This window comes from Hemicordylus capensis, chromosome 12 (genome assembly GCF_027244095.1).
Source record: "Hemicordylus capensis ecotype Gifberg chromosome 12, rHemCap1.1.pri, whole genome shotgun sequence".
Classification (NCBI taxonomy): domain Eukaryota; kingdom Metazoa; phylum Chordata; class Lepidosauria; order Squamata; family Cordylidae; genus Hemicordylus; species Hemicordylus capensis.
The window spans coordinates 18,865,749-18,883,133 of NC_069668.1; the positions used below are offsets into that span (position 1 = coordinate 18,865,749).

General features: G+C 52.1%; 1 protein-coding gene across 6 annotated transcripts in view; it reads right to left on the reverse strand.

Moving 5' to 3' along the window:
* Positions 1-17,385, reverse strand: part of NF1 (neurofibromin 1) — a 167,228-nt gene that overhangs the window by 34,828 nt on the left and 115,015 nt on the right. For 5 of the 6 annotated variants that reach the window (XM_053274599.1, XM_053274596.1, XM_053274597.1 and 2 more), the window contains 4 exons: positions 14,269-14,701; positions 6,012-6,352; positions 3,161-3,363; positions 898-1,091 (listed from right to left, as the gene is read on the reverse strand). In XM_053274599.1, the coding sequence (XP_053130574.1) occupies positions 898-1,091; positions 3,161-3,363; positions 6,012-6,352; positions 14,269-14,701 (1,171 nt within the window). The remainder of the gene's footprint in view (positions 1-897; positions 1,092-3,160; positions 3,364-6,011; positions 6,353-14,268; positions 14,702-17,385) is intronic. The other variant, XM_053274600.1, reaches the window with a different exon arrangement.

Sequence of the window (17,385 nt, forward strand, 5' to 3'; positions counted from 1 at the left end):
TACCAATTGCAGGGGAGTAACAGCAGGAGGGAGGGCAGGCCCCTTTCAACTCCTGCCTGTGGGCTTCCCAGAGGCATCTGGTGGGCCACTGTGCGAAACAGGATGCTGGACTAGATGGGCCTCCTTGGGCCTGACCCAGCAGGGCTGTTCTGATGTTCTCCTCTTCGCCATTTCTCTTTTGTACTCATTGGGCAGCAAGTCTGTGAGCAGAACCATTCTCTTTTTAACTCTACACAATGCAGCAGCATCTTGAACATTTTAAGTGCCTCACAAACAACATGAACGAGAAAGATGTGTAACCAACAAGTATCTGTGACAGAACCCAAGACCATCCCTGCAGGATTCACGGAAGCCTCTCTAGTCCAGCATCCTGTTCCCCACATTGGTGCACCAGATGCTTCGGAGAAGCCCACAGGCAAGGGAGGTGGCCATGGCCTCTCTCCTGCTGCTGTGGCTCAAGGAAAAAAGTAGCCATCACACATCTCTTCAGCCAAGCTTTTCAGTTAGCAGTTGTTTTTATGGATTTTTCAATCTGGTTTAATTCAATCAATCAATCAATCATATTTTTATACCAGCTGCTATGTAAATCTCTAGGCGGTGTACAATTTTTAATATTAAAAATCATAATCAAAACAACACAACCATAACAACACAATCAGTTAATTATGTTTCAACTGTTAAACTTCTTGGTTTGTTTGATGCTGTGAACCGCCTAGAGACTTTGGTAGTGGGGGCCATACCCATTTATTCCATCCATCCATCCACCTGTTTCCTGGCCGCCAGTTTCACGGGACAACCCCTGGTGTGAAGCCATGGCCGCTTCCTGCGCTAACATTTTACCATCCAGAGGCTGCTTCCCGGCACACTCCTCCAGGTGAAGCCTTCCAGCGTCCCTACCTGTCCCAAGCTCCCCCATATCTTGGCCTGGATGGAAGGGTACATGGGCTTCTCGTTGATGGTCATGGTGATCAGCTTGTCCAGGATGGCCGTGACCCGCTGGCGCTTGGCCTCGTCGTTGTGTTTGCAGAAGCGGACCAGATTCAGCAGCCAGGGGGTCATGTATTCCAGGCAGAGGTGCTTCAGCTCAATACCTGGAAGGCAAAGCAGCCACGTGAGGGCCGGGGGGGAGGTCACCTCCTTGGGAAGGGAAGGGCGCTGGGCAGGGCTTGCGCGAGGGCCCCCTTCTCTGGAAAGGGAGGACCTGGGCTCCCTGGGAAAGAGTGACAGGCGGATGACGGGGAAGAGGAAAGTGAGGCAGGAATCCAAAGAACCAAAGGGTGGACAGCAGCCCGGCATCCAAGGGGGTTCTGGAATGGTTTCTCCTGAACAGCAGCGCCTACACAGGGGTGCTTCAACGGGGGTCCCCAGCCGGTGCTGGCCTACAACACCCATCGTGCCCCAGGCCACAATGGCCTTTGTGGTGGGGCATGATGGGCGCTGGAGGCCAACACCAGTTGGGGAAGCCCGTCTGAGCACCCCTGCCCTGCCCTGCCCTTGAAACCCAGGCCTTTCAGGAGCACTCCGTGGCCTGGAGGGTAGTCTTCCAAGGCAGGGAAGCCGACAGGGGGAGGAGAGCTGGTCTCGGGGGGAGCAAGAAATAACTGCCCCCTGTGCTAAGCAGGGTCCACCCTGGTTTGCATTTGGATGGGTTCCCTAAGCAGGATCCACCCTGGTTTTCATTTCATGTGTGAGCAATGGATGGTCTTCCCCTTAGGGGATCATGGGGGCCGCTCTGGGAAGAGCACCTGCCTGCTTGCATGCAGAAGGTCCCCAGTCCCCTCCCTGGCAGCATCTCTGAGATACGACTGAGAGAGACTCCTGCCTGCCACCTTGGAAAAGCCGCTGCCAGTTTGAGCAGACAGTCCTGAGCTCGATGGGCCAGGGGCTTGACTCAGTAGACGGCAGCTTCCTATCTGTGTGGGCCTAAACAGAGCATGCTGGCCACAGAGAGGGACACCTTCACAGGAGAAACCACACGCCATGCGGCTCGGTAAATATTAGCATGTTCAATGGCACCTTCCTGACTTTGCCACCCCTGTGCCAAGCTGGAGAAACAAGGTTAAGGAGAGAAGAGCTGGCCGGGTGGTAGCAAGCATGACTCTTGTCATATGATTTGGCTGGATCGATTATTATTTTTGAATTATCAAAATTAGGGCAAGGAGGGGACAACTCAATTCACCCAAGTTGGGAGAGATGTATTTGTTGAAGAATGACCTCGACATTGGAGAGTGTTATGTGTCTAATGTTTTCTAGTCATAGGTATGGGCTTGTTTTTCTTCTTTTTCCTTTCTTTTTAATGACTGTTTTTATAAATGCATTGTAATGGTGTCTGGTGATTTTAAATATATATTTTTTAAAAACTCGGGGAGACCCGAGTTCAAATCCCCATTCAGCCGTGAGACTAGCTGGGTGACTCTGGGCCAGTCACGTCACTCTCAGCCTAACCTACTTCACAGGGTTGTTGTGAGGAGAAATTTAAGTATGTAGTATACCGCTCTGGGCTCCTTGGAGGAAGAGCGGGATATAAATGTAAAATAATAATAAAAATAAAATAATAATAGTTATACACCACTCTTCAACCAAAGTTCCCAAAGCAGTTTTACACAGAAACAGAGGCTGTGCTGGGGTTGGAGAGGACCAGCTCCTCTCCCCCTGCTAAATGCAAGAGAATCGCCAGTTTAAAAGGTGCCTCTTGGCTCAGGGTTTCAACCAGTCGCCAATCCACACATGAACCTGTCCCCCTTATCCTGCAACTGCTAAGTTGACTCAAAAGCTTTTCTCTTGCACAGCAAGGTTTGTTTTTGAAAGGTTTTTTTTTCAACACCCCTTTCTGGTTTTTGTTTATGTTTTTTTGGTGGCAGCTGTTTCCTTGAAAACAAGCCGCCGGGCAGATCTGGCTGATTACTTGAATGAAGTCATCTTGGCTTCTCATTGTTCTCGCCCCTCGCAGACTGGAGCGGTATGGTGACTCTGCTTGGCACCGGGGCCCTCTGCTGACCAGGCTGCTGATAGCCCCGATGCATCCAGGGAAGGCACCTGGAACCTTGCAGCAGGCAAACCGCTACTAGGCGCCACCTCCGTTGAGGACCCACAGAGTGGCTAAAACCCCCAACCCTTTTCGTGGTTAGAATTGGAGCAGAAATCAAGTCGCAGGACTTACTCGATTTGCTGAATCCGGAAATGCATTCTTCCAGAAACTCTAAGGTTAGGTGTGGCTCATTAGCTGCCAGGGTCTTACTGATAGAGACAATAAAAAGGGTGTTGTTGGCTGGGATGCAGAGCCCCGAAGTCTCCAACAGCTGGCCTTCAATCTTTAAATTAAAGGTACAGGTTAAGGCACAGAGCAGATTATAGGCTGCGGACCTGCAACAAAGAAGAAGGGATGCATTGTCAACACCTGTCCTCCACTCCGCCTGCAAAGGGTGCATTCAGAAGATAATCTGACATCATTCAAATCAGGTCTACGTTCAAAAAGCTCCACTTCGAACCCGAGGTGCTGGGCAGGGCTAGTCAGCACCAGAGATGTGAAGGCCTGGAGGAAGGCAGGAGGATGGGGGACATTTTTTTCTGGGGGGAAACAAAGGGGGGAAACCACCCTTGTTGTTTCCAGTTCCCCTTTCACAACATTTCACAGGCATTCACATCTTCAATCAGTACACAATCCTCAAACTTAAGCTCCGAGCCAACAAGGGGAGAAACCTCTCCTTTCTGGCGTCTAATTAAAGCAATATTAGTTGATGGATCATGCATTTGTTAATCTGCTGGTTCAGTCTACATAAACCTGGAGATGAGAAAACACAACCGTTCTCAGAGATGCAGGGCAAAAATTTTTGAAACAACGGAAAACTTTGCCGTACTTAATAAGAACATGCAGACAGCCCTGCCGGATCAGGCCCAAGGCTGATTAGGTCCAGCAGGGGCCTAGGAAGCCGTCGAGGAAGAGGTGAGGGGCAGGCCTTCTCCCCTGCTGCTGTTGCTCCCCTACAACTGGGATGGAGAGGCATCTTGCCTTGGAGGATGGAGATGGCCCACAGCCACTGACAGACCTGCCCTCCAAGAATTTGCCTAAGCCCCTTTTCAAGGCATCCAATTGTTCGGATGGAAATCTCCCTTCTTCTAAAATCGCATCAACGGACTTCCAAACTGCCGCTGCGATGAACCTCCCTTCGCTCTGCAATCCACGGTGAATTGGCAAAATATGTCCGAGGGTCATGCGGCCCTCGGAAATCTATTTGGGCGACACGTCGGGGGGCTTGAGAGGGAAGGGAACCTAGGAAGTCAGGCCCTTGGTCCCTCTAGCTCAGTATTGTCTACCCAAGCAGGCAGCGGCTTCCCTGAGGCTGCAGGCAGGAGTCTCTCGATGGGCAAAATCCACCCCCTTCCCCTGCTTGAGCGACAGCACAGCGGCAGTCTGGAAGGTGCACGGCTACCTGCGCGATAGTATAGTCCAGATGTCCAGCACTGTTCCAGAAAATCCATTAGTCAGCATAATGCAATATCAGGCAAGGTCAGCAGTTCCAAAGCGGTGAGTAATGATTCTTAGGTGATTATACTTGGGGTGTGGGAGACGGTACAGACATTTTACTGATTTATCAGGTATTCCAATAGGAAGAATTATTCCCACATAAATCTTTGAACTGGTTTCAGTATAGAAATTAAAGCACACCAGGGGCATTTTGTTGATTGCTCCCTGCTGTCCAAACGACCAGGAGAGCTGGACTAACAGAGGCAGTAACTTGAGGTCGGCACCGTGAATTGTCCCCTTTGCTAAGCAGGACCCACCCCGGTTTGCATTTGAATGGGAGACAACATGTGTGAGCACTGCAAGTTATTCCCCTTAGGGGATAATGGGGCCATTCTGAGAAGAGACTGCTTGCTTGCGGGCAGAAGGTTCCACATTCCTTCCCTGGCAGCATCTCCAAGATAGGGCTAGGAGAGATTCCTGCCTGCAACCTTGCAGGAGCCGCTGCCAGTCTGTGTATGCATTTCTGAGCTAGACGGACCAAGGGTCTGACTCAGTATGTGGCAGCTTCCTATGTTCCGAACACTTCAGTTCAACTGTAGTTTTTGAGATACAATGTAGGAAATTCCTCTAGGATGGGCAGGCATCCACAAATCCACTTGCCAGCGGTGAGTGCTGCCAGCACCACACAGATTTCCTCCCCAAGGTCTCTTTTGCACTGCTCTTTTTGATCAGGAAAGAAGCCACAGGAGTCCTTTTTGAGCAGCAGGAGAGCGCTCCCGCTGGTTCTTACCCTCCTCATTTCCCAGTGCAAACGAGAGAAGTCCGGCTTCTCTCCTAAGCCCTCTGCCTGTGTGCCAGAAAGGGATTTGGAGGCAGAGAGGACATTGGTGGCAAGCACAAATGAAGGCTGGCTAGTTAGGAAAGCCTACATTTGTGGATTAATGGGTGGAGAGGGGTTTTGTTTTTTTAAAAACTGTATAAATAAGTCAAATAACATGCCAGATCAGATCAAAACTACTGTACTTCTGGCATCCGAACATTTGCATAGTAATTATTCAAGGGGAAAAAACTCAGCAGAAGCCTTTTCTGTAGCTGCCCCAAGGCTATGGAAGTCACTGCCTGCTGAAATTAGAGCTGCACCATCTTTGACTCCCTTCAGGACAGCACTGAAGACGCCGCACATGTTCAGTCAGGCTTTTGGCTGAATTTTAAATTCGATTTTAATTTTAATTACAGTTTTAATTGATTTTCATGTTTACAGAGGCTTTTAATTAGCCGTAAACTGCCACGAGGCACTTGTTTTCGAAGGTATGTAAATGTGCCAATAATTTTCCAGATCAATTTCTTTCTGGAAAACCCGCATCTCTGATTATTCTAAAATAAAATAAAAATGATACTTCCTTTTTATTGGTTTTGTTTTTATCACAACGACCTATGCAGATGCAGAATTGGGCCTAATCAGGGGAGGCATTCCCTCCTGTGTGAGGGAATGCCTCTTCTACCAGCTCCTGCAGCAAAGGGTCAAGGGAGCCTAAGTGATCCATACCGTAGACTTGGGTCTGAGCTGCCTAGATTGAGCAGCGCAATGTTCAGGAGCGTTCCAGGCACGTCCTTTGGGCGGATTTTCGTGTGCTGTGGAATGGAGTCCGGCTGAGAGAGCTCCCACCGGGTCCGGATATGGATGATCGACTGGACGATGGCTTCACACTCCTGGTGCATGAAAGTGAGGGGCGTCCCTTGGTTGGCAATGGTTAAGGTGAACTGGTTCTCATCCACCAGGCAGATCTCTTCTATTTCAGAAGCGTAGTAGATGTCATTCAAGAATACCGTCTGCCCCAGGACCCGGGTACGCTCCGCGGAAGTTACTTGAACGGCAGTAGAACCAACCTGCGGGCAAGAATTTCATTTATACAAGGGCGGGGGGAGGAAAGACTTCAAGGAACCCAAGAAAATCAGTTATCACGGCTGCCTTAAAGGGATTAATAGCAATAGCACTTACATTTATATACCGCTCTATAGCCGGAGCTCTCTAAGCGGTTTACAATGATTTTTTAGCATATTGCCCCCAACATTCTGGGTACTCATTTTACCGACCTCGGAAGGATGGAAGGCTGAGTCAACCTTGAGCCCCTGGTCAGGACCGAACTTGCAACCTTCTAGTTACAGGGCGGCAGTTTTACCACTGCGACACCAGGGGCTCTTAAGCGATTACATTCTTAATAGTAAGCTTTGTTTATTTATTCATTCCTCTTTTTGCTGAGCAAACTAACAGCACACCACAAGAACTGGAGACAGGTGTGAATATTTACGTTGTCATTGATTGGCGAAGACCAAAGAGAGACCAGGGGATACATCCGGCTTTTCTTGCCTGCCTCTTTTCTCTGACATGTATGTCACTGACCATCTTTGACATTCCTGCATCTTCCCACCTCTTAGCTAGCCATTCTTCCAAAGGCTGTATTCTCCTTTTGTCCCCAATACTTGGTGCAATAATGTATTTGGCAGCAATCCTTGCTGCTGTGAGCATAAAAGATACGGCTTCTCTGTTCTGAATGGGTGTACTGTCTGTGGAGTGCATCCACACCCTGGCCTTCTGCCAGCTCTAACTTAACACTGGCATAAGGGGGAATTTCCACCAATTCTCTCTTCCCTCCCTAGCCCCCTGCACCCATCCAAAATCTGCTGAGAATTGCGAGACCATCAGGAGCAGATTTTCAGGGGGTTGCAGGGGGATGGAGAGGGAAGGGGGAACCGCAAAAATCATGGCCCCTTTCTTCCATAAGCAGAAGGCAAGGTTTGGATACAACCCCATGCATACAAAAAGAAACAGTCATATGTTCAGTTCTGTACTACTACTTGGGATCACCATAAAACTTTATGGAAAAACAATTATTATAACAATACTTTTGAAGTGCAGGATGGAAACGAACTCCTTTGGGTATATGCACACTTATGAAGTGCAATAAGATTCCCAACGATTTTGAACTCAGATGAGGAGTTCATCCCGGGGGGGGGGGGAGATCCTTCTAACTTGCCAGCAAAACCATTTCTGAACTGACGTAACTCTTACTTCAGTTCAGAGAAAGTTTTGTTAGTAATTTAATAGGACTTCCTCCCTTCCTCCCAACTGAATAACTTTCCCACTTCTTGACCTACTGAGAGAGAGAGAGAAGGAATATGCTACTGGCCAAATCCTGGCCACATCATGTTTTTGTGCTTGGCTGTATGGGAATAAAGCTCTGAACACTGCTTTTGGTTCTCTAGACCCTTCCTCATTTCTTAACAGGAGAGTTTCAGCAATGGATACTTGAGAAAACATGACAATTTTGGGACAGATGTGTGATGTCTATAGGTAGCTTCCTCACCACTGATTTTTAATAAGAATTCAATTATATGTATGTACGTTTGAACAATTATGTTTTCTAACATTAAATGTTTTTCTTCTTTTAAAAAAACCACTTTTAAAAACACACAGGGAGGAGAGCTGGCCTTGTGGTAGCAAGCATGAATGGTCCCCTTTGCTAAGCAGGGTCCACCCTGGTTTGCATATGAATAGGAGCATTGGTGTTCACTTACCGTGAAGGCTTCTTCTGGTTGATGTTGCCAGGGACACCTCTGGGTTATCCTTTCTCACTAGCTCCAAGGCAGGACAGATCTGATAGGTTGAAGACATTTCGGCCACGCCTCCTTGGTGCTAGGGAGATAACCCCTCCCAGTTCTTACTGTCCGAGAGAGGAAACCGATATACACCAACAGAAGGACTGGACAATCAAAGAGAACAGGTAGGAAAAACAACAACTAGAAAAAACTATGTACAAAGTCTGGAAGAAAAGAGCAGACTGAGACATTCTGGAAAAAAGAATCCGAAGAGGGGCCCGAGAGGGAACCCCCCTAAGGAAGAGGCCGTGAGCGCCAAACTGGGTGGGTCGAGGTGTCCCTGGCAACATCAACCAGAAGAAGCCTTCATGGTAAGTGAACACCAATGCTCCTTTCTCAGTTGATCGTTGCCAGGGACACCTCTGGGACATACCACAGCTTGTCCAACGCACAGGGCGGGAGCGCTCCGGCCTACTCCCGAGGGAGGACCCACTGGAGCACTCTTCTACCAAAAGCTGCCTGAAGATCAGCGCGGGACTCTATTTTGTAGTGTCTTATGAACGTAGAGGGGGCGGCCCAAGTGGCGGCTCTGCAAATGTCCTGGACTGGGGCATTAGTCGAAAAAGCTGCCGAGGTGGCTGCCGCCCTAGTGGAATGTGCCGAGATGTCTGAAGGTGGAGGTAAACGTTGCGTCTCATACGCCAGCGAGATGCATGCCCGTATCCATCTTGCGATAGTGGGGGCTGACACGGGAGAGCCCATGGATCTCGGGTGGAAGAAGACAAACAGTTGGTCTGTACTTCTGAAGGAAGTGGTACGTGCAATGTACTTTTTTAGGCAACGCCGAACGTCCAGGTTGTGCCAAAGTCTTTCCCGCTCGTGCGTCGGCTTTGGACAGAACGATGGGAGGAAGACATCCTGTGACTGATGAAAAACGGAGGCTACCTTCGGCCTGAAGAAAGGGTCTGGGATCAGTCTTACTGCTTCTTTAGAGAAGATACAACAAGATTTATGGATCGACAAGGCCCTCAGTTCAGAAATTCTTCGTGCAGAAGTAATTGCCACTAAAAAGGCCAGCTTAAACGATAGCAACCACAGGGGGAGGCTTGCAATGGGCTCAAACGGGGGCTTCTGGAGTGCTTTCAAAACAACATGCAGATCCCAGGAAGGGAAACAATGAACTGTCGGGGGAGACAGAAGTGTTGCGCCCCGCAGAAAATGCCTCAGATGCGGGTCGGTTTGCCAGGAACTAGAGCTATTTCCTGAGATTAGGCCGACCAGCGAAGCCGCTTGTCGCTTTAAGGTGTTAGGGCGAAGACCCTTGTCCAAACCCTCTTGAAGAAATAGGAGGAGGTGGCATAGAGTAGCACTGCCCCTCGGGATGGAGTGTCGAGAAGACCACCGCAGAAAAGCTCTCCAGGTGCACTGATAGATGCGGTTGGTGGAAGGCCTGCGAGATGCCAGCATAGTTGAAATGACCTTTTTGGAGTACCCGAATGTCCTCAAGGCTTGCCGCTCAGTCTCCAGGCGGCAAGCCTTAACCATCCCGGATCGTGGTGCATGACTGGTCCCTGGGAGAGGAGGTCAGGCCGAACCGGAAGGTGCCACAGGGGTTGCGTGGACAGATGTAGTAGTTCGGGAAACCAGTGGCGCCGGGGCCAAAAGGGGGCGATTAGTATGGCTTGTGCCTGCATGAGCCGTATTCTCCTCAGGACCCTGGGGATTAGAGGGGTCGGCGGGTAAGCGTACAGGAGGCCCGGGGGCCAGTCCGTTGACAGTGCATCCGTTGCCATTGCCATCTGACAGGGGAACCTGGTCATGAAGAGAGGCAGTTGAGCGTTCAGCGGGGAGGCGAAGAGGTCGACTGTCGGTGAGCCCCACCTGTCTGCTGCTTGCTGGAAAACAGCTGGGTGAAGCGCCCATTCCCCTGGCTGTACATCTTCCCTGCTCAGCCAGTCTGCTAGCACGTTCAGGTCTCCCCTTATGTGATGAGCTGTTAGGGATTCTAATTCCTTCTCCGCCCAGGAGAGAAGGAGGACCGCCTCCTGGTGGAGGGAGGACGAGCGGGTGCCCCCCCTGCCGGTTCACATGCGCCTTGGCCGTGGTGTTGTCGGTCTTCACCAGTACGTGGCGCTTCCTGATTGTGGGGTGGAAAGAATGAAGTGCCAATCAGATGGCGCGGAGCTCCCTTCAGTTGATGCTGTGGTTCTGCTCCGTGATTGACCAGGTGCCTTGAGCCGTCAAGTTGAGGCAATGTGCTCCCCAACCCCTGTCGCTGGTGTCCGTGGTGACAATGATCTTGGGTGAGTCCAGGAATTCCCTCCCCTGGAGGAGGTGGTCCGGGGAGAGCCACCAGAGGAGGGCTGTCCAGACAGACAGGGGCAACTTCACTCTCACCTTCCGCCTCCGGGCAATGGAGTGCTGATGGGGAAGCAGGAACCACTGGAGCGGTCTGTAGTGGAGCCTGGCCCACGCAACTACTTCTATGGTAGCGACCATCAGGCCCAGAAGTCTTGCCAGAGACAGCAGCCAGGGCGATGGTGACTGTAGAGCACTCTGCACCTCTCCCGTTAGAGTTGTGAAGCGCTCTTGCGGTAGGAAGAGGCGATCTTGCTCTGTATTGATGAGTACCCCCAAGTGGAGGAGCTGGCGGCACGGGGAAAGTTGGCTTTTCTCTCGGTTGATTATGAATCCGTGGCACTCTAGCTCTGTGAGGGTCAGCGAAATGTGCTGTTGTGCTTCCGGGTACGATCTTGAATGCAGAAATAAGTCGTCCAAATACGCCATGAGCCGGACTCCTTGGAGTCTCAGCAGGGCTACCAGCGGAGCTAGTACCTTGGTAAAAACTCTGGGAGCAGATGAGAGGCCGAAGGGGAGGGCAGCGTATTGGTAGTGAAGACCTGCATACTTGAATCGCAGAAACTTCCTGCTCTCCTGATGGATCGGGATGTGCAGGTATGCTTCCTTGAGATCCACGGAGGCGAGGAGGTCCAGATGGTGCAAGGCCTCCGAGATAGATCATAGGGTGTCCATGCAGAAGCGTTCTCTCCGGACCCACTTGTTGACGTATTTTAGGTCCAGAACTGCGCGTCGGGAACCGTCCCTTTTGGGGACAGTGAATAAAATAGAATAGACGCCTCTCCCCTCCTGACACGTTGGAACCGGTTCTATCGCTCCGATTTCGAGGAGATGGGAGATTGCCTGGGCTATCTCCGAATGCTTGATGGTCGATCGAGAGCGAGGGGTCGGAAGGACCCGAGGGAGGGGGGGAGCGTCCATTTCTATTTTGTAGCCAGCTCTGATGACCTGGAGAACCCAGTTGTCTGTTACGGAGGACTCCCAGGCGGGAAGGAAGCGACCCAGGCGACCCCCGAGGGAGCCCTGGAGGGCGTCATTGGGCCGGCTTTTGTTTGGATGTAGAGGGCTGTGGTTTGAAGAATTGCCTGCCTCGATAAGGGGTGCGCTGGCGGCCCCAAGAGCCATGCTGCTGTTTAAAATCTCTGTCTTTGCCCCTGAAGGGGCGAGAACCCTGAAAGGGCTGCCACTGTGCAAAGGGCCTTTTGAATGAGCGGTCAGATCTACGTACCGTCGAAGGCATGGTCTTGCGTTTATCGTGGGATTCCACGAGGACGTCCTTAAGGGCAGCCTCCCCAAAAAGTTTGGTCGCGTCGTAGGGGACCGCCGTTAGGTTACTCTTTGAGGTGTTGTCAACCTGCCAATATTTTAACCACAGGTGACGACGCCCCAGAACTGAGGCGGCCGCGACTCTAGAAGAATATCTTACCGAGTCCAGGGTGGCATCAGCTATGAAAGCTTGAGCCTTCTGGACCTTAACCAGCTGTTGCCTTAACTTGACCGGGTCAGAGGGCGTATTATTGAGAAGGTCATCCAACCATAAAAGTGAGGCTCTCGCGGCCATAGAGGCTGCGGTGGCCGCTCTAGTGGATAGGGAGGAGTTGTCATGAGTTTTTTTAAACGCAATCTCAGCCTTCTTATCGGCTGGATCCTTTAAAGTCACTTCCCCATCCCGGGGCACCAATGAATTGGAGAACAGTTGGGCTATGGGGGCATCCGCACAAGGCGTCTTGAGGTCAGATGGAGCCTGCTGGTAAGAATAAAAACGATTAGTTATCAACATAGGTTTTCTATTGGCTGCTGGGAGAAGCCACTCCTGTTTAACCACCTCCTCGAATAGGCTAGGAAGAGGCAGAAGAATGTCTTTTGGCTTTGCCCTAGGAAAAACCACCTCCCCCTTATCAGCAGCGAGAACCTCCGGGGTTGTGCTCTGATCAAGCCCTATGGTTTTTAAGATACGGGTCATTAGAGGATTAAAATCCTCAGCCACAAAAAGTCTCTGAGAAACCGAGACTGTCTCATTTTCCTCCCCGCCAGACCACTCTCCCTCCTCTCTTTCTATAGGGTCTCCTTCCTCCCTGTCCAGAGGTTCGGTATCCTGTGGCAGACCTCCCGGGTTGGAGAGGTCGACCTCAACATCAGAGTCCAAGACAACAGACCGTGAAGGATTAACTGGCCTGGGATTAAGTGGAGTGCATTCCCCCGACTCATGCTCTGAGACCTCCGAGGAATGACGGGAGGGGAGGGAGCGTCTTTCTGGTCTCTGGACTTTCTTAGGTTTGAGGTGCTTTTGCTTTGCCTTAGCCTTCTTAGGCGGTGGGCTACCCTCCCACCGCCTAAGAGGAGGAGGTGCTCTCAGAGGAGGAGGAGATCCTCTTTCACTTTTTGGATTTTCTCTTGCCCTTTTTAGTGGGCTTCAGTTGGGAGACAGTATTTATAATAGCATTTTGGAACCATGCTTGCCATTCTGGAGGCACGGATTGGGGTATAGCTACTTGGGCTGCAGGGGCTGCAGCAACAGAAACCCCCGATGAGGTAGGAAGCCCCACATTAGCAATTATAGAGTCTGTAGGCTCTCCTGTGCTCCTGCCAGCAGAGGGCTCCAAAGACAGTACCTCCGATGAATGCAGGTCCAAAATGGCTGCCGCTCCCTCTTTTCGCGCCATTTTTTCCTTCTCTAGGGCGCATTCCCGCTCGTGCCTCAGCCCGATCTCACGGATCTCCAGGGAGGTGGGAGGCGGGTCGGGGCAGGGGACTCTGTGGAACTGTTGGGGCCCGGAGTCAGAGCGTGCCTGGATAGCCCGCCTGGCCGCCGCAGCGCGTGTCTCGCAGCCCACAGGCGGGAGAACAGCGTGGGGGCCAGAGGCGATCGGCGCGGGCGGCTCTGAGGCGGCCGTCGCAGGTAGTGCAGCAGTCGCAGTAGAGGGCCGAAGAACTGCCGCTTCCGCGGTTGTAGACTGTGGGGACAAGCGGTCTTGGGAGTAGAGCGCTGACCCAGGAGCTACCGGCGGTGAAGGCAACTCAAGCGGTGTTGGGCAGCAAAGCTCCCGGGCGGGCATTATGGCGGCCTCAGGGAGGGATAGCCCGAACGGCTTTGAAGTGCCGGGGCCAAACGGTCGTTGCCGGGGTCCACATGGCACTAAAACTATTCTACCCCCTCACTCAAACTCCATACAAGGGGAGCGGGGAAGGGGAGGGGGGAAGGATGAGGAGACAAAGGAAAAAACACTGTCTCTCTCTCTCTCTTTTTTTTTTACAGGGCGAGAGAGAGAGGAAAGGAATGGCAAGACACGGGGAGAAAAAACTCACGAAGAAGACAAACACTGAAGAAAACGCGGAGCTGAAGGGAAATACGTCTGCCTGAAGCTGAGCGAGGACAGTAAGAACTGGGAGGGGTTATCTCCCTAGCACCAAGGAGGCGTGGCCGAAATGTTTTCAACCAATCAAATCTGTCCTGCCTTGGAGCTAGTGAGAAAGGATAACCCAGAGGTGTCCCTGGCAACGATCAACCGAGAAGGGAGACTACATGTGTGAGCACTGTAAGGTATTCCCTTGAAGGGATGGGGTTGCTCTGGGAAGAGCACCTGCCTGCTTGCATGCAGAAGGCTCCAAGTTCCCTCTCTGGCATCTGGAGATGAGGATGTCTCTTCACTTGAGGGAGACTCCTGCCTGCAAGCTTGGGGAAGCCGCTGCCAGTCTGTGTAGACAATCCTGAGCTAGGTGGACCAAGGGTTTGACTCAGTATGTGGCAGCTGCCTATGTCCCAGTGTCACTTTTTTATTTTTTTAGGCTTTGAAAATGCTTGACATTCTACATGGCTGGGAACACACCCAGGATCCAGCCGGCCTTACCTTGATGGAGACTTTGGTGTCCTTGTGGGCCAGCTTGAGGGCGCTGTGGAAAACCTTGAGGTCTTCTTCCAAGGCCAAGGTGGCCGCCGGGAGCTTCTGCTGCTCGTGCTCCACGTGCTCAGCCAGCTTCCCCGCCGAGTCGATGAAGACGAGCCTCTTGCTGCCCTTGAGGCCCGTCAGGAGCCGCTCATGGTACTTGGTGTACTCCCGCACCCAGGAGTTGCAGTTGTAGATGAAGACGGCGGAGACGTTCTCGTAGGCAAAGCCCGGGAAGACGACGAACCACTTGGACAGGAAGTCGGTCTTGAAGCGGTTGCTGGGCCCGGTGTGGGTGAGGTCCACCACGATCTCGTATGGCTTGGCGTAGTACGGCTTCAGCGTCAGCAGGACGTGGTAGATCAGCAAGTCGCCATTGATCTGGCCGGTCTTGAACCTGGGAAAGGGGGAGAGAGAGGCCAGAGGAATGTCACGGGTCTTCTGGGTCAGCGGAAACACCCAGGGGAAGGCAGCTCCCCCCGGAGTCCCACAGAGGCGTTTGCTCCACAGTGGCTTGGCTGGAGAGGTACCAACAGCCATGATGACTGTGTAGCCTCCTCTACGGGGAGAGGAGAGCTGGTCTGGAGGGAGCAAGCAGGGCTTGTCCCCTTAGCTAAGCAGGGTCTGCCCTGGTTGCATTTGAATGGGAGACCAGAAGTGTAGCACTGGAAGAGATTCCCATCAGGGGATGGAGCCGCTCTGGGAAGAGCATCTAGGCTCCAAGTTCCCTCCCTGGCAGCATCTCCAATGAGAGAGGGCTGGGAGAGAGACTCCTGCCTGCAACCTTGGAGAAGCCACTGCTGCCAGTCTGTGAAGACAATCCTGAGCTAGATGGACCAAGGGTCTGACTCAGTATATGGCAGCTTCCTTTGTTCCCTAAGATCTTTCCTGGCTCTGTACTTGAGATCTTTTTAGGAGAGGAGAGCTGGTCTTGTGGTCGCAAGCATGCCTTGTCCCCTTAGCTAAGCAGGGTCCGCCCTGTCTTGCATATGAAAGGGAGACTAGAAGTGTGAGCACTGGAAGAGATTCCCCCTCAGGGGATGTAGAAGAGCATCTAGGTTCCCAGTCCCCTCCCTGGCGGCATCTCCAAGATAGGGCTGAGAGAGACTCCTGCCTGCAAGCTCGGAGAAGCTGCTGCCAGTCTGTGCAGACAATCCTGAGCTAGGTGGACCACGGCGCTGGCTCAGTATATGGCAGATTCCTCTGTTCTTATGCCCATCCAGCACGGTTGAGACAGGAAGGAATTTTAAAGCCAAGGAAGCATCAAGGCAACACTGAAGATGCCCGAGAGGGGGGCGGGGTTAGGCAGGAATGCCATCTGCTGTGGAAAGAGCTGGATCTACGATTACGTGCACCAAGTCACAGATCTAAAAGGGACCCTGGCAGGTCTTCATTTCATCAGTATTTATTTTTGTTACAACAAATTCTTCTGATATGTGGTGAAATCAATCTGACCACACCCGGGGGGGGGGGTGCTCTTCCAAGAAACTGAACCACGGGAGGATTCCCGGCGGGTGGGGGGGGAGCAGGCTGGACCATTACACCTGGGAATGAGGCGGCCCTGCTCCGCTTGCCATCTTTTATGGCTAGATGCCCTGTCAGCGGGTGGAGTGAGAAATCCGTGGCAGAGGCACCTCATACAAGAGACAAAAAGGGACGTTTCGGGTTGATAACACAAAGATGGGATGGATGTGGAAGCACTCTGAACAGAACACTGTAGAACTGTACACCTTAAAATGTAAAATATGAGCAGGACGGAATCTAGCAACATGCCTTCCAAACACCTCTCGGAGGACCAAGTCTTGGGAGGAAGACCTGGTCTTGTGGCAGTGGGCATGGATCACCCCCTTTGCTAAGCAGGGTCTGTCTTGGATTGCATTTGGATGGGAGACTCCATGTGAGCACCAAGAGATATGGGGCCATAGCTCAGTAGGAGAGGACTTGCAGGCTTGCATGCGGAAAAGGTCCCAGGTTCAGCCCAGCCACTCGTGCCTGTAACCTTGGAGAAGCCACTGCTAGTCTGTGTAGACCAGGCCTGCTCAATGTAGGCTCCCCCAGCTGTTTTTGAACTACAACTCCCATAATCCCCAGCCACAGTGGCCAATCATGAGGGATTATGGGAGTTGTAGGCCAATATCTGAAGGAGGGCCAAAGCCCTGGTGTAGACAATTCTGAGCTAGAGGGACCAAGGGTCTGACTCAGTAGGTGGCAGCTTCCTCTGTGGCAATGTAGGGGGAATGCTAGCCATGGATTAGGCCTGCAAGCCCCAGCACCACCCGGATCAGTTCTCACTAGACCCATATTTGGGAACCTGAGGCTGACGGCACCCAAAGGCATGCAGCTGGCCCTGCGGAGTCCTTGGGAAGAGCTCCAAGCAGCTAGACCGCGGGGGCTTCATCCATTCCACGGAAATGTGTCTGCCCAGTTCCAACAGAAGCAAGCTCTCTGCCTCCATAACTGGCAACCAGATCTCAGCCAGGCTCCCTCATCAAACGCAGATTTATGTGCTCTCCCCCAGGCTTTCAAATTACACCCCCGCCGGAACGCGGAAAACGAGGCCATCGATTAGCACGGTACTGCCCTAATTAAGCAACGGCGGGCACTTCCATTCCAGGCCAGCCACCGGATGGGCGGATCACTCAGACGTCTCATTTGCCGCCAGCCGCCGCTCCGTGGCACCCCGCTGCTTAATGGGATGAGTCCAAGAGCATCTAGAGGGGGATGGCAGGAGGGGAGCCGAGAGATGTTGACACACTCTGAGGAAAGCAGGCCAGCCCCTCGGAAGCCGTTTGACACTTCATTCAAAGCAGTTTCGGGAGGAAAGGAGCACCAACAGAGCCCTAAGACGCCTGGCATAAAAGCGGGGATGAGCAACAGATATGGCGAACGGTAAAGGTAAAGAGTGTGCCGTCGAGTCGGTGTCGAATCCTGGCGCCCACAGAGCCCTGTGGTTCTCTCTGGCAGAATCCAGGAGGGGTTGACCATGGCCATCTCCCACGCAATATGTGATGATGATGCCTTTCCGCACCTTCCTATATCGCTGCTGCCCGATAGAGGTACCAGCAGGGACTTGAACCGGCA